Source organism: Stegostoma tigrinum, chromosome 5 (genome assembly GCF_030684315.1).
Source record: "Stegostoma tigrinum isolate sSteTig4 chromosome 5, sSteTig4.hap1, whole genome shotgun sequence".
In the NCBI taxonomy this organism is placed as follows: Eukaryota; Metazoa; Chordata; class Chondrichthyes; order Orectolobiformes; family Stegostomatidae; genus Stegostoma; species Stegostoma tigrinum.
The window spans coordinates 11450693-11475097 of record NC_081358.1 but is presented as its reverse complement, the minus strand read 5'-3'; the positions used below and the strand labels follow the sequence as shown (position 1 = coordinate 11475097).

The 24405-nt window shown below is 45.0% G+C and overlaps 1 protein-coding gene across 5 annotated transcripts in view; it reads right to left on the bottom strand.

Moving 5' to 3' along the window:
* The window catches only part of LOC125451525 (collagen alpha-1(XV) chain-like), a 243159-nt gene that overhangs the window by 158203 nt on the left and 60551 nt on the right, over window positions 1–24405 (bottom strand). For 2 of the 5 annotated variants that reach the window (XM_048528705.2, XM_048528707.2), the window contains exons 1-2: window positions 14377–14971; window positions 11732–12279 (exon numbers count right to left, since the gene is read on the bottom strand). In XM_048528705.2, the coding sequence (XP_048384662.1) occupies window positions 11732–12279; window positions 14377–14725 (897 nt within the window). In that variant the 5' untranslated portion in view covers window positions 14726–14971. Of the gene's footprint in view, window positions 1–11731; window positions 12280–14376; window positions 14973–24405 lie in introns of those variants that run through there. The other 3 variants (XM_059645829.1, XM_048528708.2, XM_048528706.2) reach the window with 2 other exon arrangements.

Here is a 24405-nt window from a genome sequence, read left to right as displayed (position 1 = left end):
TATACAAATCATCATATAAGACCATAAGACCATAAGACATAGGAGTGGAACTAAGGCCATTTGGCCCATCAAGTCCACTCCGCCACTTAAATCATGGCCGATGGGCATTTCAACTCCACTTCCCTGCACTCTCCCCGTAGCCCTTGATTCCTTGCGAGATCAAGAATTTTCGATCTCTGCCTTGAATCAGTTCTAATGAAGAGTCACTGGACTCCAATATTAACTCTGCCTTCTTCCCACAGATGCTGCCATACCTGTTGAGTTTCTCCAGCAAATTTCTGTTTTTTGTTTCAGATCTCCAGCATCTGTAGCTCTTTGTTTTACTTAGGGCTGTCAATCAACCTGTCCAGTCCTTCGACTGGGCCAACAGTTTGTCTTCCTCCCCTTTACCTTTAAATTTACCTTTACCCTAAACCCAATGCTAACATGTGATTTTTTTTTCCTGAAGAAGGGTCTTGACCCGAAGCGTCAGCCTTCCTGCTCCTCTGATGCTGCATGGCCTGCTGTGTTCATCCAGCTCTACGCCTTATTATCTCTGATTCTCCAGCATCGGCAGTTCCCACTATCTCTCTCACATATGACTGTTGCTTTCCTGCTTAACTATTGAAACTTGCGGTGGAAAAATTATGGGAACAGAAACATTTTGATGGATAAGCAGGGGAATACGCAGGACCCCATAACTCTGTATCCTAAATATTGCTGATGAGCATATCACAGCTACTGGATCCGAATATTTTCCCGTTCAGCAACAGAATCGCTCAGAAGGTGGGCCAAATATCTCATCATACATCTGAAAGCTGGCATGGAAACCTAGGGTTTCACTTGCAAATGTTAGCAAATGTAAAAGTTCCATGGATAAGAAAATAGGTTAGGAGGGAGGAGACAGAGGGAATGGATAATGGATATACATAATGGATATGAACTCAACTTTGTGACCAGTGGAATCCCTCTGGGACCTACATGGGGGCCTCAGATTTTCATTGTGTTTATCAATAATTCTGATGAGAGACAATAGAGTTGGATATTTAATGTACCGACAATCGTAAATGATACAGTGCAGGAAGTTGCAAAGGAACATTGCAAGATTAAATGCTTGTGGTGGGTGGTGGTAATTGTGGGGAAATATGGGACAAAGGAAAGTTGGATTAAAATATTTTTTAAATGATAGTGGCTGGGAACTATCGAACAGTAGATAGGGTGGAAATATAGAAAATCACAGAAAGTAATTAAAGAGCTAATAGAATGTTATCATTTGTCTAAAGGGGGCTGGGATACTTAACTCACAGCCCTAACAAGACCCCATCTGGACACAGATCAGATCTGGCCTCTATATCACACAAAGAATACAGCGACCTGGGAAGGAGCATAGCAAACATTAATTAGAATAATACAAGGACGAGATCATTGAATTACGAGCATAGGTTGCACAAACATAATTTGTAGTTCCTTCAGTGTAAAAGATCAAAGGGTGAGTGGTTGTAAGTGATTAAAAAGTTACATTTATTTTAAAGTATTTTCTTTTGTGGGGGAAATGAATAATAAAGAACCATGATATTCAAACCAGGGATTGATTGTTTAGGAGAAAGATCCAGAGGAATGTTTTCAGTACAGTCCCAATAACGCAATCCCAGCAAATCCCAGCATCAGGAATGGCTGACTGCAGGGCCAGATGACACTTGCATTGAAGCAAAACTCTTGTTACTTCAGATCTTCTGAAAAATGGGCGTTAGCTGCCTGTATTGCATTAACATTGCAAATAGCAGGTGTGAAGCCTGGCTCATAGGTCAAGTACATTTAAGGGTTAGTGCCTCCTTATGGGGGGGGGGTAAATATTGAATCAGGCAGAATTAAGGTTCTGATGGATTTTAAACATGTGACAACCTCTTGATACGAAGGGAAGCATGAAGCCTGTAGTGGCACATTGCTGAGTTCATCTTGGCTCGAAGTGATGTCAATGATCTTCAAGTTTAAACCTCACAAGAATTCTCATGGTGGGATACTGTCAGCATCACCTGAATTTTATGGGCTAAGATAGCAATGAAAGATGGCTTGCACCCAACTGATATTTCTACAGAAGGGTATTATTAAAATCATGAAAAAGTGATCGATATTTGTTTCACAAGGAAGAGGTATTAGAAATCCTTCAGATCACAAGGAAGAGGTATTAGAAATCCTTCAGAGGGTGAAGATAGATAAGTCCCCTGGGCCGGATGGGATTTATCCTCGGATCCTCTGGGAAGCCAGGGAGGAGATTGCCGAGCCTTTGGCATTGATCTTTAACTCATCATTGTCAACAGGAATAGTGCCAGATGACTGGAGGATAGCAAATGTGGTTCCCCTGTTCAAGAAGGGGAGTAGAGACAACCCTGGTAATTATAGACCAGTGAGCCTTACCTCAGTTGTTGGTAAAGTGTTGGAAAAGGCTATAAGGGATAGGATTTATAATCATCTAGAAAAGAATTGATTAGGGATAGTCAGCACGGTTTTGTGAAGGGAAGGTCGTGCCTCACAAACCTTATTGAGTTCTTTGAGAAGATGACCAAACAGGTAGATGAGAGTAAACCGGTTGATGTGGTGTCTATGGATTTCAGCAAGGCGTTCGATAAGGTTCCCCACAGTAGGTTATTGTACAAAATGCGGAGGAATGGAATTGTGGGAGATATAGCAGTTTGGATCGGAAATTGGCTTGCTGCAAGAAGACAGAGGGTGGTAGTTGATGGGAAATGTTCATCCTGGAGACCAGTTATTAGTGGTGTACCGCAAGGGTCGGTGTTGGGTCCACTGCTGTTTGTCATTTTTATAAATGACCTGGATGAGGGCGTAGAAGGATGGGTTAGTAAATTTGCAGATGACACTAAGGTCAGTGGAGTTGTGGATAGTGACGAAGGATGCTGTAGGTTGCAGAGAGACATAGATAAGCTGCAGAGCTGGACTGAGAGGTGGCAAATGGAGTTTAATGCAGACAAGTGCGAGGTGATGCACTTTGGTAGGAGTAACCAGAAGGCAAAGTACAGGGCTAATGGTAAGATTCTTAGCAGTGTAGATGAGCAGAGAGATCTCGGTATCCATGTACACAGATCCTTGAAAGTTGCCACCCAGGTTGACAGGGCTGTTAAGAAGGCATACAGTGTTTTAGCTTTTATTAATAGAGGGATCGAGTTCCAGAACCAAGAGGTTATGGTGAAGCTGTACAAAACTCTGGTGCGGCCGCACTTGGAGTAATGCGTACAGTTCTGGTCACCGCATTATAAGAAGGATGTGGAAGCTTTGGAAAGGGTGCAGAGGAGATTTACTAGGTTGTTGCCTGGTATGGAGGGGAGGTCTTACGAGGAAAGGCTGAGGGACTTGTGGCTGTTTTCATTAGAGAGAAGAAGGTTGAGAGGTGACTTAATTGAGACATATAAAATAATCAGAGGGTTAGATAGGGTGGATAGGGAGAGCCTTTTTCCTAGGATGGTGACGGCGAGCATGAGGGGGCATAGCTTTAAATTGAGGGGTGAAAGGTATAGGACAGATGTCAGAGGTAGTTTCTTTACTCAGAGTAGTAAGGGAATGGAACGTTTTGCCTGCAACGGTAATAGATTCGCCAACTTTAGGTACATTTAAGTCGTCACTGGACAAGCATATGGACGTACATGGAATAGTGTAGGTTAGATGGTCTTGAGATCGGTATGACAGGTCGGCACAACATTGAGGGCCGAAGGGCCTGTACTGTGCTATTATGTTCTATGTTCTATGTTTGTAATGCTCAGAAAAGTAGTCAATGTGATTTTGCCTTAACATTAACATTTCATCGGGTCATCTTCAAAACATGAAAAGAAAGAGTTGTTCGTGCTTTTCACAACAGCTAGTCGTCTCAAGAAGCTTCACGGCCAATAAATCCCGGTGACATGTCGTCACTTTTGGAATATCAGAAACAAGGTAACATATTCATGTTCCTGTGACGTTGATTTGAGGAATAAATATAGCCTGGCACATTGTGAAGGACTGTCTCATTCTTCTTCAAAACAGTGCCAGGTTATGTTCTATTAGATAAACAGGTGGGACATCAATTTAATATGTTATCGCAAAGACAGCACCTTTCACAGTGCAGCACTCCGTTAGTACAGCACTGAAGTATCAGCTTTGACGATTAATGTTCTAGCCCTAGAATGGGAATTGAACGTAGCGACTCAGAGGTTAAGAATGCTGCCCATTGGGACACTGCTGACACATCACACATGGACTTTAATATCATGGGAATGTATACAGTGACCCATGGAAGCTGACCACTAATGTTTAACCACATCATATTCAAAGGAACAAAAAGCAAAGCAGATACAAACAACTGGCAGGTCACACTCGTTCTGACTGAAATACTTTTGAATACGGTCCTATATGGAGACACTGCATTCTGTGCACAATATCTCAATCGCAGGGACTTAGCCTGAGTCAGCATTTTAACGACCGAGAGAAAACTGAAACTTTCATCCTGATGCACTTGAATTTTCAGTGATGGCAATGTGGATTAAGACAATGTTTCTGAAACGTCTTAAGCTGCTTTTGAAGAGACTATGCAGAAAAAATTTTGCTCAAAGAAGGAAGCAACAGGACAGGCAACTATAAATTCCATCAAAGAGGTGGTTTTAAAGGAGGGGCTTAAAATGGGGAGAGAGAAATGGGGGAAATTGAATGACAGAATTTCAGAGCTCAGGGCCCAAACAATTTAAGGTCACAGGAGTCGGGATGGAAGGAGTGGCGGATGATTAAAAGATGATAGGAAACAGAGACCACAGCAAAGTTCCTAAATACTGAGAAGGATGGGCAAGAAGCCAGAATTGGCGAATGCAGAAATGTCAGAGGGTGGGGATACAAGAATAGGAAAGGGTGAGGTTGTGAAAGGAATTGAACACATGGCTGAGAATCTTATTATTACGGCATTTGGTGGCTGAAGGCCGATTTAGGTCAGCAACTGTGGGTAATTAATGGACAGGTTTACTGCCAGTTTTATGATCTAGAGCTAAAGCGGGCAACAGAGTTTTGGACCAGTTCAAAGAATGAAAAATTGAACATGTACAGAGAACTGCTTTGAGTTAGTATTTCCCTAATTCCTTGGTTTGGTCAGAAATATTTAGAGTAGTGCCCAGCAAGGTAATTACAAGCCTGTGGTGGTATTCATTTCTTCGTTTTCGAAAAGATAAGCTCATTTGAGGGGGCCATTTGTAGAACATTGGAATGTCTTCATATCTGTGATCTATCACAAGAATATTTACACCTTCTGTCACTTTAGGATTACATTGATAGATTGTGAAGTTGACATTAAAGCAAAAGATACTTGGAACCCCCATCTGAATATTCAGTATCAGTGCAAAGGAAAGTCTACAATTTATTTGCCTATTAAAGATTAAAAGAATCATTAACCAAAAACTGATTATTTTGTTGAACTTTTGACAGAGAAAGTTTAAGCAGATTAAACTAGATTAAATCTAGCAAGATATTTTCAATTATTCAAAATAACTGTAGTAATATCTCCAACATTTGCAGATTTACGAGATTCAAATCAACATGTTAAATTTCATTGGCCATCTGTGAAGGCAGCAATTAATATGAAAACATTGCATACATGAAAATATATGTATATTGCATTTTTGTAATGTTAAGTAAAAAAGTTCATTTCTGACAATGACAAATTATTTTCACTGGAAGGTATTTGGACATAAAATAGTTGAAGATTGATCGTATTGACTGAAGAAAATTACCTCAGTAGAAAAAGCATAGAGTGAGGATTATGTCTGGAAGAATAAAGGAGGTTGTTCAAGGACATGCTCCCCCACAGAGCATGGTCAGACCATGACATCACTAGAAAAGGAATTGGATAGGGATTTGAAAAAGAAATGGGACTTTTTGGACTGTTCTAGTTGAAGATCCAGCATCAGCACTGTGGGGAGAGTGGCCTCTTTCTGTGTAAATGTTATCACCTTCTAAGACTCCAATTACAAAAGACTATAATGTTGTTACAGCGATAGCTTCATATTCAGGCAACACAGTTTTGTTGGTTCACTGGGAGAAGTATTAACACCTCAAAGGGGTGGTGTCAGTCAATTGAGAATTGGTTTGACACAAGTATACAACCCTAGACACTCATATGTGTTGCTCGTGGAGTTTGGTAGGGGAGTTGACAAGTCTGATCTCAGCAGGCTGTTGAAACATTTTCAGGAAATTGCATTTCTCCATTTTAGCAGGATTTCTACCTTAAACCCATGTCCTGGGAACGAACCAAATTGGAGCAAGAATGGACTGAACAGCCCCTCAAACCTGCTCCATCATTGAATATGATCATCGCTAGTCTTCTGTCTCAACTCATTGTCCCATTACACTCTGACTCCCTGAGAGATCAAAATATCTGTTCAGTTGAGCACCAAAAACACTTAGTGAAGGTGCTTCCACACCCTGTGGGGATTAAAAGTTCTAAAGATCCCAAACTTTCTGAGAGAAGAAATTTCTCCTCATTTTTAAAGGATCAATGGCCTTGTCTTCAATTCCCCAGCCAGGGCCAGTCAACCTCTCAGTATCCAGCTCCTCTCGAACTTTGAACATTTCAATCAGGGCGGCTTCCATTCTTCAAAAAGTCAGAGGTCATTCACTCTGCCTGTCATCATAGGGATAACCCTCCCATCCCAGGAACCAATCTAGTGAACCTCTGCAGTACCACCTCAAAAGTAAAAATATTTTGCCTTCAATATCGAGACTAAAACTACACATGGTCATTCAGGTGTGGTCTTACTAAAGCCCTGTTGAACTTTCTTTTTATATTCATACTTGGGTTATGTCGCTTGCAAGTCAACATTTATTACCATCCCTCATCACCCCTGTAAATGTGGTGATGTGCCACTTTCTTGAACCTCTATAGTTACCTTCTTGAGCTGCATATGTGAGCGTGGTGGTGCTTTGAGTAGGGTTAATGATTGCTCCTGGTAAGATCCTGAACTGGGAATCTTTTTGAAACTAGGGAGGTTGGTGTGCTGTATCTGGCACACTATTCTGGCTGACCAAGTAACTTGGTCAGTCCTGCCAACTGCCAACGGTGAATTAGAAACAGATTGATAAATAGCCTCTATGGTCATGTTGGTTTGACACAGTTTCGTTGGCCACTAAAACTTTAGGTAGAACTTGAAGCCAGAGCTTCTGGCCTTGAATTGGGATGCTACCAACGTGTCACAAGACCTTCAACCTGCTGTGATCCATGCAGTGCTGTCGGGAGAGAGTCCTGGGAATGTGACCAAACAACTGCTTTGGAGTGGTGATATAACTCCAGATTATTTGCAATTGGTGGCGTTCCTGTATATATGCTGTCTTTGTTCTTCAAGGCAATTGAGTTTGTGGGTTTAAGAATCACTGTTAAGACAGTCTTGTTCAGTTGTTGCAGTGTATCTTGTACATGATATTATTGTTGCCACTGTGTAGTGGCAATGGAAGCAATTAGTGTTTACAGTGGTGCACAGAGATTAAATCCAGTGGGTTGCTTTGGCTTAGATGCTATTGAGCTTCTTGAGTGCCCTCATTCAGATAAGTGGAAACAATTCCATCAGACTCCTTACTTTAAAACATGGTAAGTGATGGAAAGGTTTTGAAGGCCAAGAAATAAGTTACTCACTACAGAATTCCAAGCTATTAACCTGCTCTCGCAGACACAGTATTTATACGGCTGGACCAGCTAAGCTTCAACTCAATAGTAACCCCCCAGGATGTTGATGATGGGGTATTTTGAGCCTGCCGTTGAATGCTAGGAAGATGTGGTTAAATTCTCTCATGTTGGAGATGGTCCTAGCCTGGCATTTGAGTGGCATGATGCTACACTTCACTTTTCAACTCAAGCTGAACTTTGCCCAAACTTTGTTGTGTGTGGGTACAGACTGCTTCAATATCTCAGATTTTGTGAATAACACCCAACAGTACCGTCACCGAACATCCCAACCTCTAAGAGTATTATGCAGAAATGGTCATTGATGAAGCAGCTGAATTTGTAGGGCCTAGGACATCACCCTGAGGAACTCCGTGAACATACTAGATACAGCCAAGCCTGTGAGTGCCAACATCATTGTAGCTGCAGTGCTGAAGACTTGTATTCCAGAACTACTTGTGGCCCTTATTCCAGCACAACTACCACACTGAAATCCATGCAACAATGTAGACAATTGTCAAAGCATATCCTATCCATGAAAAGCAGAACAAGTTCAATTTGAAAGCAATTACTCTCCCATCAATCTACTCTCAAATTGGAAGCAAAATTACGGAATTTTTTTTTGACTGTTCTATCAAGTGTCACTCACTCAGCAATAATTTACGGTTTATATTTTTCCAGGACTACATGTCTGTGGAATCATTACAGCCTGGGTCTAACATGGATAAAACAAATGAATTCCAGAAGTGAAGTGAGGTGAGAGTGATTGTTCTTGACAGCAAGGCAGCATTTGTCCAAATGTGGCATCAAGGAGCTCTGGCAAAACTCGAACCACTGGGAATCAGAAAAAAACTCTCCTCGAGTTGGGAGTCATACCTATCAGAAAGGAGTTTGTCTGTGGTTATTGGATGTCAAAACATCTCAGCTTCAGGACAGTGGCGCAGCGGTTTCTCAGGGTAGTTCATATGACCAACCATCTTCATAAGCCTCATTAATGGCCTTCCTTTTATCATGAGGTTAGATGAAGAATGTTCATTGATGATTGGACAAGGTTCAGTACCATACATAACTAGTTGGATAATAAAGTAGTCCGAGTCCATCTTCAAAAAGACCTGGACAACACTTAGCTTTAGTCTGATGAGTAATCAGTTAAATTTATAAATAACATGAGCCATGAAATCCAACAAGAGGGAATCTAACACGTTTTCCTTGATAATGAACTTCTGCAGGACTTCCTGGCACTACCATCATTGAATCGCCCACCACTACATCTCAGGTGTTCCCATTGACCAGAAAACCAAACCAATCCAGCCATATAGACACTGAGGCTATACGAGCAAGTCAGAGTGCTGCTTTCATGGTGGATCACCATCACCTTCTTGACGGCAATAGAGAATGGGCAATATATGTTGTGCTTGCCAGCAACATCTGCGTACCATGACAGATTTTCTTTAAAAAAATAGTGTCCTCCTGGTTTTGGAGCCAAGAGGGACAAAAGTGTTACAGAGATAATAGGAACTGCAGATGCTGGAGAATCCGAGATAATAAGGTGTGGAGCTGGATGAACACAGCAGGCCCAGCAGCATCTTAGGAGCAGGAAAGCTGACGTTTTGGGCCTAGGCCCTTCATCAGAAATGGGGGAGAGGTAGAGGGCTCTGATATAAATAGGGAGAGAGGGGGAGGCAGATCGAATTTGGATGGAGGAGAAGATATGTGGAGAGGAGACAGACAAGTTAAAGGGGCAGGGATGGAGACTGTAGAGGTGCGTGTAGGTGGGGAGGTAGGGACGGTATAGGTCAGTCCGAGGAGGACGGGCAGATCAAGGGGGCAGGATGAGGTTAGTCAGTAGGAAATGGGGGTGAGGCTTGAGGTGGGAGGAGGGGATAGGTGAGAGGAAGTACAGGTTAGGGAGGAGGGGATGAGCTGGGATGGTTTTGGGATGTGGTGGGTGGAGGGGAGATTTTGAAGCTTGTGAAGTCCATATTGATACCATTGGGCTGCAGGGTTCTCAAGCGGAATATGAGTTGCTGTTCCTGCAACCTTCGGGTGGCATCATTGTGGCACTGCAGGAGGCCCATGATGGATATGTCGTTTGAGGAATGGGAGGGCGAGTTGAAATGGTTCGTGACTGAGAGGTGCAGCTGTTTATCGCGAACCAAGCGTAGGTGCTCTGCAAAGTGGTCCCCAAGCCTCCGTTTGGTTTCCACGATGTGGAGGAAGCCACAACGGGAACAGAGGATACAGTATACCACATTGGCAGGTGTGCAGGTGAACCTCTGCTTGGTGTGGAAAATCTTCTTGGGGCCTGGGATAGGGGTGAGGGAGGAGGTGTGGGGGCAGGTGTGGCACTTCCTGCAGTTGCAGGGCAAAGTGCTGGGTGTGGTGGGGCTGTAGGGGAGTGTGGAGCAGACAGTCCCAGAGACAGTGGTCCCTCTGGAAAGCACATAAGGGTGGAGAGGGAAAAATGTCTTTGGTGGTGGGGTTGGATTGCAGATTGTGGAAGTGTCGAAGGTTGATGCGTTGGATCCGGACGTTGGTGGGGTGGTGTGTGAGGATGAGGGGAATTCTCGTTTGGTGGTTATTGCAGGAATGGGGTGTGAGAGATGCATTGCGGGAAATGCGGGAGACACGGTTGATGGCGTTCTCAACTACTGCGGGGGGGGGGAGGAGTTGCAGTCATTGACAAACGAGGACATCTGGGATGTTTGAGAGTGGAATGCCTCACCCTGGGAGCAGATACGGCGGAGGTGAAGGAATTGGGAGCAGGGGATGGCATTTTTGCAGGAAGGTGGGTGGGAGGAGGTGTATTCTCGGTATCTGTGGGTGTCGGTGGGCTTTGAAATGGATATCAGTTTCTAGGTGGTTGACCGAAATGGAGACAGAGAGGTCCAGGAAGGTGAGGGAGGTGTTAGAGATAGTCCAGGTGAACTTAAGTTGGCGTGGAAGGTGTTGGTGAAGTGGCTGAACTGTCGAGCTCCTCGTGGGAGCACGAGGCAGCGCCAGTACAGTCATCAATGTAACGGAGGAAGAGGTGGGGTTTAGGGCCAGTGTAGGTTCAGAAGAGGGACTGTTCCACGTAACCTACAAAGAGGCAGGCATAGCTTGGGCCCATGCAGGTACCCATGGCCACCCACTTTGTCTGTAGGACGTGGGAGGAATTGAAAGAGAAGTTGTTGAGGGTGAGGACGCGTTTGGCTAAGCGGATGACGGTGTTGGTGGAGGGGGACTGGTCGTGCCTGCGGGACAGGAAGAAGTAGAGGGCCTTTAGGCCATCTGCATGGGGAATGCAGGTACATAGGGACTGCACGTCCATGGTGTTGGGGACCGGGGAATTGGAAGTTCTGGAGGAGATGGAGGGCATGGATGGTGTCATGGGCGTAGGTAGGGAGTTCCTACCTCAGCTCAAATGACTAAATACACGTGCACCTCCAAAATCAGCACCCAATTGGCACAATCAAGAATTATCCATCATCATCTCTATAAACGCCCTCAGGATCAAAGAACAAACTGAACCCATTTGATCTTTCTATGAAAATGTCACGTCTGTCCCAGTTTTTGACTCAATGTTGCTCCCTCTCCAACCTGACTGTGCACTTTGAGCTGGCTGTAACCCATTTCCTGATCCCAACAACTATACTGCGTGGAACCTTTGCCACAACAAACTCTACATCCAACAGCTACCGAAGCTATCCGCTCCTGGGATGCAGATTTTTCCTAGGCATTCCCTGCCTGTCAGGCAGCCAAGCCGGTCAATGAGACTGATTCCCAGGCAGGAAACTTGTTCAAAAAAATACACATGTACTCTGGCCAGCTGGGTTTTCCCATCCTTGTACTCCAAATCTCGACTCAGGTAAATATTGAGACCACTAAATTGTTTTCATAAATACGTGATCTGAATAGCCTATACCTGGAAGGTGAAATAACACTTTAAACGCTTGACCCTGCTATATTTTTCAGAGGTTTTGTGATGATAATTTTGCTAATAAAACACCAATATCAGTGGTTAATATATCAACCATGCATCTTTTAAGCCTTTAACACATTGAGAAATAAAACCTCCATGGCACTTACTATAAACTTGCTCAACCCTGAAGCTCCAGCATTCCCAATGAAAATTCCAGAGCTTGGCTCAAAATGTAATGCCCGATGTGACCGTGTGAAGTGGCTCTGCTGGTATTCATCACAGTCCAAGTACAACGTGACAAGATCGTCCTCAATGGATAAAGCAAACCGAGTCCATTTGTTTGTCATTGGTGGCACTTCAAATGAGACGACCTCATGGGAAGTTTGAGAACCCGATTCCGTGTAAAAAAGCGCAATCTGTTGGCTGTTGTTCCAGACTGCAGTCAGTTTCACTCCCAAGTAAATAATATTCTGGTAGGAATTTGTAATGGCAAACAGCACCCCACCATTGTCACTGGCTGGCTTGATGGTCACCAGGATAGCAAAGTCCCTGTAGAAAGACTGAGGCACCATAGTCCTCGTCAGCCGACCAATGTTTGCACCCGGCCCGAAACTGTATGCTGGAAAGCCTTCATATCCCGTGATGAATGCAACTGACGGTGGTAAAGGGACTCCAATCAGGCCCGTTAAGTCAATGTGATCGTTGGATCCTCTCTCTGCAATACAAGAACAAAAACGTAAATGCTTTACCTGTCACCGTTTAACCAATGCGAATCCCTTTCCATTGCGACGTTTTCATTAAATATGCATCTCTGGGGGATTCCCCAGATCAGACTTCTGCTTCCACGGGATATACAATTACCTTTCGTCGCTGTTACAGGATCTGATCAGGAGAAATCATAGAAACTTAGGGAATAGGAGTAGGGTCGTTCTGTCCTTCACACCTGCTCCACCATTCAACATGGTCATGGCTGATCACCCAAGCCAGAACCCTGTTCCCACCTTCTCCCCTTTGTTCCCTGTAGCCCAAAGAACTGCATCCACCTCCTTGGAAATATTCAGTGTTTTGACCTTAACCACTCTGTGTGACAGAGATTTCCCCAGGTTCACCACTCTCCGGGCGAAGAAATTTCTCTTTCTCTCAGTGCTATTATGGCCTCCTCCTTATCCTTAAACTGTGACCCCTTGTTCTGGACGTCCCAGTGATCAGGAACATCCTTCCTGCACTCATGCTGTCTAGCCCAGTTAGACTTTTGTAGGTTTCTATGAGATCCCATGTACCATTGTTCTAAACTCCAGCACATATAGACCTAATGAACCAGTCTCTCTTCGTACATCAGTCCTGCCATTGCAGACATCAGTCTAGTAAATCCCAGGTAGCGACTACATGGTGTTTGAGGGATGGTCCAGATGGGCTTTGGGTGGGCGGCTGCTTTCTCTGGAACATGAGTAGCAGACAGGAAGGGTTGTTGGATCTTACCATGTGGCTCTCTTGCACAAACCTTTATACATTCAATGTACATGACTGGGATCCCATTCATCAGCAGACAAGTTAGTGAAGGCCCTGTCCTGCCTCCTTTTGGGGAGGTCTTGCTGAATTAAATACCGAACTGTGTAGCAGTTGTGCAGGATCAAGGACCCCAGGGAAAGAAATGTTGCTATCTCCTGACCTGCCACACCTATCCTGTCATCCCCTCCTCACCTCACTGGTAGCTGTGCTGTGGTTGGCGAAGCTCTAGGGGGAGCAGTGGCCGCTACTTCAGTGGCGCACATTGGAATCCCAGCGCTGTCGAGGGATCCTGGCAACAGCAGTACAGGGTTGGGAGATCATGAGGGGGAGGAGGACAGGGACCAGCAGCAAAAGCAGGAGGCTGGCTCTAGGTGGGGCTTACCTTGACAACATTGGGGCCTTCATTCAGACACCCTACCACCTCCTACCTCTCTCCAACTGGGAACAATCCCAGCATGGTTTGCTTTCCTTACCCTTTGTGTGGCGAGACTATACCCGGTGGATACCATCAGAAACAAATTGCACCTCATCACCCCTCAGAAGGAGTGTCATAGAATAAAAGCTAATCCCACCAGTGTGGAAACTGGCCCTTCAGCCCAACAAGTCCACACTGACCCTCAGAGCATCCCACCCAGACCCGTCCCCCAGTAATTCACAGGCTGGAAAGAACTTCGACATAATCAGAGGTTATGAAAATGCTGCATAAATGTACGTTCTTTCCTCCCCATTTAGTATTTAAATGTTGTTCTTTTTTGCTGCATAAAGTAAGATCTTATCTAAACATTGCCCTGGAAGGCCTTTGACCTGATCTGGTATTCCAGGAAAGCAACCATTTACCACAGACATGTAAAGCACAGCTTTGTAACCATTTTAAATACCGAGCCCTACCAGTACAGGCTCGTGCAGACTGAGCAGGTAACAGCAGTTACTGAAAGTATGAAATTTTAAAATAAGCAGAGTGCTAGGTATACACATCAGACTAGTTGCATTGGAAATCTTCCCCCAGCAATGTTAAAGTAGATTTCCTCCATATGGGTGTGATAGAATGCATATGTGTTTCCAACTGTGCCAGCTTTAACTTCCATCAGCTCTAAATGGAATGCTTCGCAATTAGCACTGAAATTTTTAAATGTGAATAAAAAGGCCACAATTTCAGACACTAGGCATATTGAACGTTGCTAGGAAAGCTTTGCTATTTCAGCATAATGCCACACCTGACTTCCAGTGCCCAGTGTAGACTGAATGTCGATCCGATAAGGACAGCCTGAGCATTCAGTTAACCCCTGCTGAAAGTATGTGTTACCTGTCAGATTCCTTTCCTGAAGCTGGCCAACACTTTTGGTTTCAGTCAGTTCTGCAGCTGAAGAGTTCCTTGCTGTTGAGGACACTCGGGCCGAGTGCTCTTGGCGAGGTGGACTCAGGGATTGGGTGGCATCAGCCGATTTGGCAGCTGATGTGGACTGGAGTCCTTGGCTCATCGTGTCTCCTGGCAGCCGGTCATTGCTGGGTGATTGTGTGCTCACCGGGGTCGTTGTGCCGGGTGTTGCCGTGGTTTTGTCTGTCCCCCACAGCCGGGACCACCAACCCCACTGTCCATGTGCCCCTGTGCACAGCAATAGACAGATGGAGACAGCTACAGTCCCCAGGGGCATTGCTTTTTTGTTTTGTAAAACGCCGAAAATAAAAATGGAAACAAATCCTCCTGATGCCGCAAACCTCCCGGTTATTCTGCAATTTACTTTCCTACTCTTCGGTCTTATTCTTTTCTGTCTGCAGATTCCTTGGATCCAACTTCAGCATTTGAGTAGCACTGCACTGTAATTCCAAGCAGTTCAGTACTGCACCAACGTGCTGTTGCATTTGGCTTAGCTCCATACGTACCCGAACAAATGATTCCAGCAACTAAGAAGCTATACAGCCTGTTGGCTCCCTGGATCTTAAATACAAGCCAAACAGAATCAGCAGTTTTTCTATTGACTGCAAGTACCAATTGCCTTGAAATTACTAGTCAGTAAAGAATAAGCTTCAAATAAGCTTCATGCAGCATTTACTAATAGTTTCAGTCACACATTAAGAGCGCTTTAATTAAACCAAAGAAAAACGCATTGAGCTTATTTCTGAAGAAGGCCCCCGACCCGAAACGTCAGCTTTCCTGCTCCTCTGACACTGCCTGGCCTGCTGTGTTACTCCTGCTCCACACTGTTATCTCAGACTCCGGCATCTGCAGTTCTTCCTATCTCTGATTGAGGCTATTCTCCCATTGATTCCCACTTTCTCCTGATACACCCAGAGTCAGCTCAAACGACAGCAACTCAACCAGCAGCAAGGTGGAGCCCATTAGGCTTGTTAAATGTGCACATGATAGCAAATTTCCGATGGGGATGCAATTTCGATAGCATCATGCAGGCCCCTACACGGTGTCAGAAGGTACAGAGGAGGGAACTGCACAGTGGGAGGGCACAGCAAGTGTGAAAATAAAATGCAATCTGACCATTTCATGGTGCCACTAGCAAGCCTGAAAGCACTGCAGTCAGCAGCCCTAAGGGGGAGGTGATGGCCCAGTAGTATTATCACTAGACTATTAACCCAGAGACCCAGCTAACATCCTGGGGACTAGGGTTCAAATCCCTCCACAGCAGATGGTGGAATTCAAATTCAGTAAAATATCTGGAATTGACAATCTAACGATGACCCGCGAATCCATTGTCAATTGTCAGGAGAAAACCCTCCTGGTTCACTAATGTCCTTCAGGGAAGGAAACTGCCATCCTCACCTGTTTTGGCCTACGTGTGACTCCAGACCCATAGCAATGTGGTTGACTCTGAACTGCCTTCTGGGCAATTAGGGATGGGCAATAGATGCTGCCTAGCCAGTGACACCCTCATCTTGTGAATAAATAAAGGGGAGGGAGGAAAAAAAACTGTGCCGAAACAAAGCCCTACAATTTTCCACAAAGGTAACATGAGCTGAACCTTCCAGACGTGAGACCAGGCCATCAGATCAGCACAATATCTGGAACATTCCGGAAGATCACTGGTTAGCAGGCTGCCTCTTGAGTTTCCTGTCCAGACTGAGGGGGAGGAGGACTGGTGAGTATACTTGGATCTTTCACAGCACCAGGATTGACAGTGTGTTTCCGAGGGGATAAAGTAAAGCAGGGTGAAGGGCTGCAGGACAGGCAGTTGTCCCTGTACCCCAACCGCTGGCTGTGAGAACAGTGTCCTGGACCTCCAATCGCAATTCTGTCACTGCATGGCCTCAGGCTGGCTATTGGCACCACTAGACAGACAGATTACTCCTTATTTTCATGGCTCTCTTTCCTCTTACTGTGCAGCTACCCTCTTGAATGTTGTGGGCAATGCATGGGGGCTCTTGCTGTCAAAATTGCAGGAGAGCTTTTGCAATTTTCTGCAGATTAATAAGTGCACTTCACTGCTGCCAGACAGAAAGCTGTCATCGCACAGGAGCTGCCTCCAGGATAAATGGGACAAGATGGGCATGCCTTGGGGAACTGGCATGACACATTTTTCTTCAATTTTGCTTACAGGCCCCATCTCCAAGCTCATAAATCTCCTCAGAAAGTAAGAAGGAACTTGAGTTTCTCTCGCGATTTTCACAATCTAAGGAAACCCCAAAGTACTTCACAGTCAATGAAGCGCCAGTGGAATATCATCTGTATTGTAACATAGAGAAACATCATGGTCAACTTATGTACAGTTGCTACACAATATCAAACTCTCAAGCCAGCAATGAGATAAATGACTGGATGAGATATCAGTGATGTTTCTTGAGGGATATATGCTAGGCAGGACACTGGGGAGTGCATTCCTTTCTCTTTTCGAATAATGGCATGGATTTTTTTTTGCACCCAATCTGAAACTGTGGGCAGGCCTTTCAGAATGTATTACTGTGAGCCGAACTGAATAGTAGCGATTCTGGTGCTTTAAGAGTCTAGTTTTGTAACAATTAAGCCTCTGTCCTTTTCTAAGCTGCCTTTAGGCATTTAGAGTATGCTCTACACAATCACACAACAGCTCCGAGCCTTCTCTTTACAACATTGCACAAAGTAAACAAGTCCAAGTTTGAATTTAAAAAGAAAGAAGGTTATCCTTTTCTTTTACCCCAAGAGTTTCTGAGGAACTCTCTTCTGTTTCGTCAGTGGAATGGGAATGGTTGGTTGACTCCATCCCTTTCCTTGTTTATGGCTCTGATTCCAAACATATCCTCTTTTGATAAGTGTAGATAAAGACTGAGAAGAAATAAGTCATTGTAACACCGCGTTCTCTGTGTTGCCCACAGGAAGTACCCGAACAGAGAATTCAAAGCAGAAAAAGCCAAAGAAAAGGAGATGCTTTTTACAGATCACAGGCAAATATAATGCCTGAGTAACACAATGAACTGCAGTAACCCCTGCTAAGAAGCATTTGGAACATAGATCTCTCACTCCCCCTCCTTGTTCCCGAAGCGTTTAGCCAGATTATATCCTACTGTGCAATCACGGGGCTGTGGATTTAACTCACTTGTAAAATGGGATCAGCTGCCTGTCACACAGTGGAATAATTGACCGCACTTCAGTGCATTGACGGTAGTCTCACTTGAAGTTATTCGTTTGTTGGCTCAAAAGGCACATGCGTTCCTCGAATGAAAGCACAAAATGCTGGAAACACTCAGCAGGTCGAATACCATCTATAGGAGGGGAAAGGCGAGACTATTTCTCACTTTCGTCAGCATCCAGCAAGGGTGAGATCTCCATGTGGAATGGGTAGGAGCCTGAGTCAGTTGCTGAGGAAACGAAATAGAGCGATAAACATGAACAGGGTACAAGAGATCTCAAATCATCAAGGGAAGAGGCTGTCCAGCTGAAAAAGGCTGGGAGGACTCATTCAGAGGAAACACCTCCGCTCAGTTCGCAACAAACAACTGCACCTCCCAGTCGCAAACCATTTCCACTCCCCGTCCCACTCTTTAGATGACATGTCCATCATGGGCCTCCTGCAGTGCCACAAGGATGCCACCCGAAGGTTGCAGGAACAGCAACTCATATTCCGCCTGGGAACCCTGCAGCCTAATGGTATCAATGTGGACTTCACCAGTTAAAAATCTCCCCTTCCCCCACCGCATCCCTAAACCAGCCCAGTTCGTCCCCCCCCCCCCACCCCACTGCACCACACAACCAGCCCAGCTCTTCCCCTCCACCCACTGCATCCCAAAACCAGTCCAACCTGTCTCTGCCTCCCTAACCTGTTCTTCCTCTCACCCATCCCTTCCTCCCACCCCAAGCCACACCCCCATCTACCTACTAACCTCATCCCACCTCCTTGACCTGTCCGTCTTCCCTGGACTGACCTATCCCCGCCCTACCTCCCCACCTATACCCTCTCCACCTATCTTCTTTTCTCTCCATCTTCGGTCCGCCTCCCCCTCTCTCCCTATTTATTCCAGAACTCTCACCCCATCCCCCTCTCTGATGAAGGGTCTAGGCCCGAAACGTCAGCTTTTGTGCTCCTGAGATGCTGCTTGGCCTGCTGTGTTCATCCAGCCTCACATTTTATTATCTCAGAAAGAAAATCTCCCAGGAACTATCGACAAGAAGTAGTCTGGAATCAGAAACCAAAGGTGTTTTCAGATTTGGATTCACTAATGTAAAGAATAAAGCTGGAGAAACGAGTTTTGAGCAGAGTAGAGGGGCTGCTAACAGAAAGGAAACACATGCCCACAGAGAATAGGGTGAACACTGAGGAGAGTCAAAGTGAATTCCAGACAAGCGTGATACGCTTTGTTTGTTCCCAACAGAAGCAAAAGCACCCTCAAGATCAGAAAATCAAACAAATACATCACTAGTTGGGGTTAGGAACAGGGGTGGGTGTGGGGCAGGAGGCGTTGTCAGATATTGGGTGCGTTCGCAGTAAAGGGAGTTTGGAAGTCTAGCAAAGCAGATTAGGAGCCAGGCAGAAGCAGAAAGCATGTCAGCATGAAAGATGCGGACCACCTCATCAGAGTTTTGCTCTGGTTTAGGGTCTTCCACTCAAGTACCAAGGCGTTTCTCTGCTTGAACTGTCAACCCTATCCATCTCAACACTCCTACCATTGCTTGTCAGTGAAAAAATACGCAGTGAACAATGTTTGTCGTTCTTCAAGTGAACAAGGATGGTCCTATGTTTCAACTGCAGACAAGGTATTGGTTAACTACTCTTGTAATCTTAGCTGCAAAGTGTTATTTTTAAACTCATTGTATTTGGATGACTGCAGCTTGCTATTGGAATCCAAACGGTAATTTCATGCCATAAGTAATTATGTTTTCCACTGAACTCATTCTCTGGACACCAAAGGCACTATCCAATCAGATGTATCCATCATTTTAGACCTCACATAACGTGGACTATTTTTAATCCACAGTTGGAACAGTGCAAGTTGCCCTACGATGAATGTGTTATTCTGAGCTACTGAAACAAGTGGAATTGTTTTGAAGTCTTCTTCTCCTTCCGAGGTGATGTCTGAGAAAAAAATGACACCTTGGCAGTCAGACTGAGCTCTAAGTCCCACCCCTTTTAAAACAGTGAGGTAGGCCCAGGGTGGGATAGGGCAAAGCGGTGTCAGGTTGTGATGAATTAAGCACAGTTGAGAATCCTCCTGATTTCATGGCTGACTGTGGCAATTATGGGATTGATTAGAACCTAATTGTTTGGTGAATTTCAGAACAAAGATATGCAGCATACAAGAACTGCAGATGCTGGAGTCAGTCAACACAGCGTGGAGCTGGAGGGACACAGCAGGCCAGGCAGCATAGAGTCGACATTTCGGGTTTACACCCTTCGTTGGGACTTCATTGGGAAAATGATTGTTTTACACAGCAACTTGTTATTGCCTGGAATGATTTACCTGAATGGTTGGTGGCCTCCTGCGTCACATTCAAAGGTCTAATGATCACTTTGAAAATAAAATTGTCATTGTTTATATATCCTCAGGACTCAAGGCCTGGTAATTACCACAGATGCACAATTATTATATAGTTTGTGTAGAAATGTAATCAATCCTTAATCACCCAGCAGTTCCCGTGTCTAGTCTACACATCCCTGGACACTATATAGCTTGGCCAAGCCTGCACATCTTTAGACTGTAGAAGGAAACCCGTGCAGACACAGGGAGAATGTGCAAACTCCCTGCAGACAGTCACCCAAGGGTGGAATTGAACCTGGGTCCCTGGCGCTGTGAGGCAGCACTGCCAACCACTGGGCCACCCATGTGAGCTATCATGTTACAAGCCAATTACAAAAGGTCATTAAATAACTCAGCAATTCCAGAACTGTCTACTGAACTTTCAAGTGGTGTGAATACTTGTGAGCCTCTGTAGTGACATAGAAAATAGGAGCATTCAGCCCTGTGAGACCAGTCCACCATTCAAAATGATCATGACTGATCACCCAACTCAGCATTTTGTTCCCACTTTCTCCCCCTTACCCTTTGATTCCTTTAACCCTAGGAACTGTTTTAAACTCATATAAATCTCAGAATCCCCGAACAGTGCAGCAAGAGTCCATGCGGCCCAAATATTTTGGCATCAACTGTTTTCAGCAGTAGACAATTACATGGATTTGTAGTGATTGTAACCAGGTCGGCTGGGTGTCTCTCACACAATATGAGTTCCCTGATTCCCTGTTAATTGGGAAGGTTCTGTTCACTCTGAAACCTGGCTCTGAAGAAGCCAGGCCAGTGTCAAATATTTTGGGCATGTAAATAAAGGGTGACTTGGTGACAGGTTTCTGGCCTTTGTGCGGTTATTTCAAGATTTCTCCACTCTCTGATAGCAAAGTTCAAGATGCACATAGACAGACGCACGAGCAGGCAGGGAATAAAGGGATGTGGACCATATGCAGATAGATGGGATTAGTTTAGAATAGCATCATAGTTGGCACAGACATGGTGGGCTGAAGGGCCAGTTCCTGTGCTGTTCTGTTCTGCGTGATGGAAGTTCTGCTCATCTCTGTCCTAAATTACTTACCTTCTATCCTTAAACGATAACTCCTAGTGCTGGACTTCCTTTGCATCAGGAGCATTCTTCCTGTGTTTATCCTGTCTAGTCTGTCTTAGGTTTTTATGGCTTTCTATGAGATCTCCACCTTGTTCTTTCAAACTCGAGTGAGTACAGTCATAACTGATCCAACGTCTCTCCATATATCAGTCGTGCCATCCCAGGAATCGGTCTGGTAAAGCTTCATTGCACTTCTTCAGACAGAACATCCTTCCTTGTACGAATGTGAACAGGATGTGGGACAGTTATCGTACGGAATTCAAAACATAGCTGGCTTTGTTCTGTGTAAAACAATAATTCCTTGACATTTAATTTGATTGTGAGAAATCAAGCTGGAAACAGCCATTTTTTAAAGACGATTATTGGAACATCAGGACAGAGACAGCCTTAAGAACTTTAAAAAAAACTTTCTTCAGGTCAGAGGGGTGTCCATGGGTACCTGCATGGGACCCAGTTATGCCTGTCTCTTTGCGGGGTACATGGCACATTCCTTGTTCCAGTCCTATTCTAGCCCCTACCCACAATGTTTCTCCAGTGTATCGATGATATCATCAGCCCTCTCTCACCCAGAATTGGAAAAGTTTATCCATTTCGCTTCGAATTTCCACTCCGCTCTCACCTTTATCTCGTCCATCCCTGATTTCTCCTTTCCCTCCCTCAACATCTCGGTTTCCATTTCTGGGGATAAGCGGCCACCAATATCCACTACAAACCCATTGACTCCCACAGCTACCCTGACCGTACATTCTCACACCCTCATCCAGTAAAACTCTATTCCATTCTCCCAGTTCCTATGCCTCTGTTGCATTTGTATGATGATGCCAATTTCAACAAAGGGGCCTCTGAAATATCCAACTTCTTCCCCAACTAAGAATTCCCCAGCATTGCAGTTGACAAGGCTCTCAGCTGGGTCTGACCCATCTCCTGCACTTCAGCCTCCACCCATTCTCTTCCTTCCCACAACAGGGACAGTATCTCCCTTATCCTCACCCACCTTTCCACCAACATCCACATCCAGAGGATAGGTAGGCACCATTTCCGCCACCTCCAGTGGGATGCCTCCACTAGACACATATTCCCCTCCCTGTTAGCCTTCCGCAAGGATTGTTCCTTCCGAAATACTCTAGTCCACCACTCCTTCAGTCCCAACACCAACCCACAGCCCCACGGCACCTTCCCCTGTAACCGGCGAAGATGCAACACCTGCCCATTTACCTCCTCCCTCCTCAGCATCCAAGGGCCCAAACATACCTTCCAGGTGAAGCAGCGCTTTACCTGTTCAATTTGGTATGCTGTCTTCACTGCTCAACAAGGTGGTTTCCTCTATATTGGGAAAACAAAGCATTAACTGGGAGACTGCTTCGCAGAACACCTACGTTCTACCTGCAAAAAAGACCCTGAGCTTCCAGTTGCCTGCCCCTTCAGCACACCACTCCGTTCCCTGACCAATGCCTCTGTCTTAGGCCTGCTGCAGTGCTCCAGCAAAGCTCAGCACAAGAACAGCACCTCATTTTCTGCTTGGCAACTCTACAGCCTCTGGACTCAATATCAAGTTCACAATTTTAGGGCTTGAGGAACCTTCTCCCAACACCCACACACCAGGCCTTGATCTACTATTACACATATCCCATTGTTGGCCACAAATAGCTCCCATTCATTGCCTTTCATTCTCCTCGGCTGGCCATCTTCCACTCTTTAGTCTGTCCAACTGATTTTTTCTCTCTTTGGGCTCTATTTCCACCTATTGATTACTCCTCTCCTAACCCTATCTTCTGCATAAACACTAACTTTTTCCTAGCTACCATCAATTCTGAGGAAGGGTCACTGTACCTGAAATGTTAACTCTGATTTCTCTCCAAAGATGCTGAGCTTTTCCAGCAATTTCTGTTTTTGCATCTTTAAACACTGTTGCTGCTTCTCAACAGGGAGGTATCTCGGCATGTTGTAGCAAATGAGGCTACTGAACCCTCTTATGGCTCAGTGGTAGTGTTCTTGACCCTGGGCTATACAGCTAAGGTTCGAGCCTCTGAAGGTCTGTAATAACATCCCAGAGCAGGCTGATTAGGAAAGTGGGTTAAATATTTTAGTTAAAAAAAAGCCAAAGTTTCGTAAAAGCGAAACAAAGCAGCCTTCATTCATTGCCAAGATCTGCTGCCTGCAATCCAACTGTTGGAGCAACATCCAATTATTTGCCTGCAGGAATCTGATCTCATACTTTCAAACCCTCCACCTCACAGAAGGAATCTTCAAGCAAACTGCTCTTGCGACAATTGGAGAGTCCGATCTCAATCCCACCCTCATACGTTTTATCCTTATCTATTTTAAAGCTTGTTCTCTGCTTTCCAGTTGATCACTTCATCCCTTTTTACCCGAGTAACTGCCAGGAATAGCTGTGTAATAAAATTATCTTTTATCCCGTTTAACTTACAAAGCAGTGCTTCTGGTGATTTTGTATTGAAACTCATGATTTTTATGCAAATTCTTCGGTCATGGACCACTGTGAGCACATGCCTGGGGTGTGTTGGTAACATAATCCTCACCCACTATTTCCAGCCAGTTGGATTTCTCTCCAGTTTCGTACATTTATAAATCAAAATGGGAACAGATGGATTCATTTGGCCGGAAAATGAAGGAGGGATTATACACCTGGAGACCACTCCCTGATAGCCACTGGTAGCTTGCCTCACCAACTGATGGAAACCGCCCACCATATGCAGTGCTACTGGCATCAGCTGGCTCTCTGATGAACGGTCTAGGCCCGAAACGTCAGCTTTTGTGCTCCTGAGATGCTGCTGGACCTGCTGTGTTCATCTAGCCTCACATTTTATTATAATGAATCACCACTGCCGAGGAAGGCAGGAACCCTGCAGTAACTAGGATGGAGAGACTTTATCAGTAACTACAACTGGGGAGGGAAACAAGCCAGTCTAATTAATCCTACCCTGCCTATATCATCCCAGGACTGCCATTGGCCATATGGCAATGAACTGTTAAAGTGGACCTTTTATTTTATTCATTCATGGGATGAGGCTGTCACTGGCCAGGCAGCATTTATTGCCCATGCCTAATTGCCCAGAGGGCAGTTCAGAGTCAACCACATTGCTCTGGATCTGGAGTCACATGTAGTACAGACCAGGTAAGGGTGGCAGTTTCCTTCCCTAAAGGGCATTAGACAATAGACAATAGGTGCTGGAGTAGGCCATTCGGCCCTTCGAGCCAGCACCACCATTCATTATGATCATGGCTGATCATCCACAATCAGTATCCTGTTCCTGCCTTATCCCCATAACCCTTGATTCCACT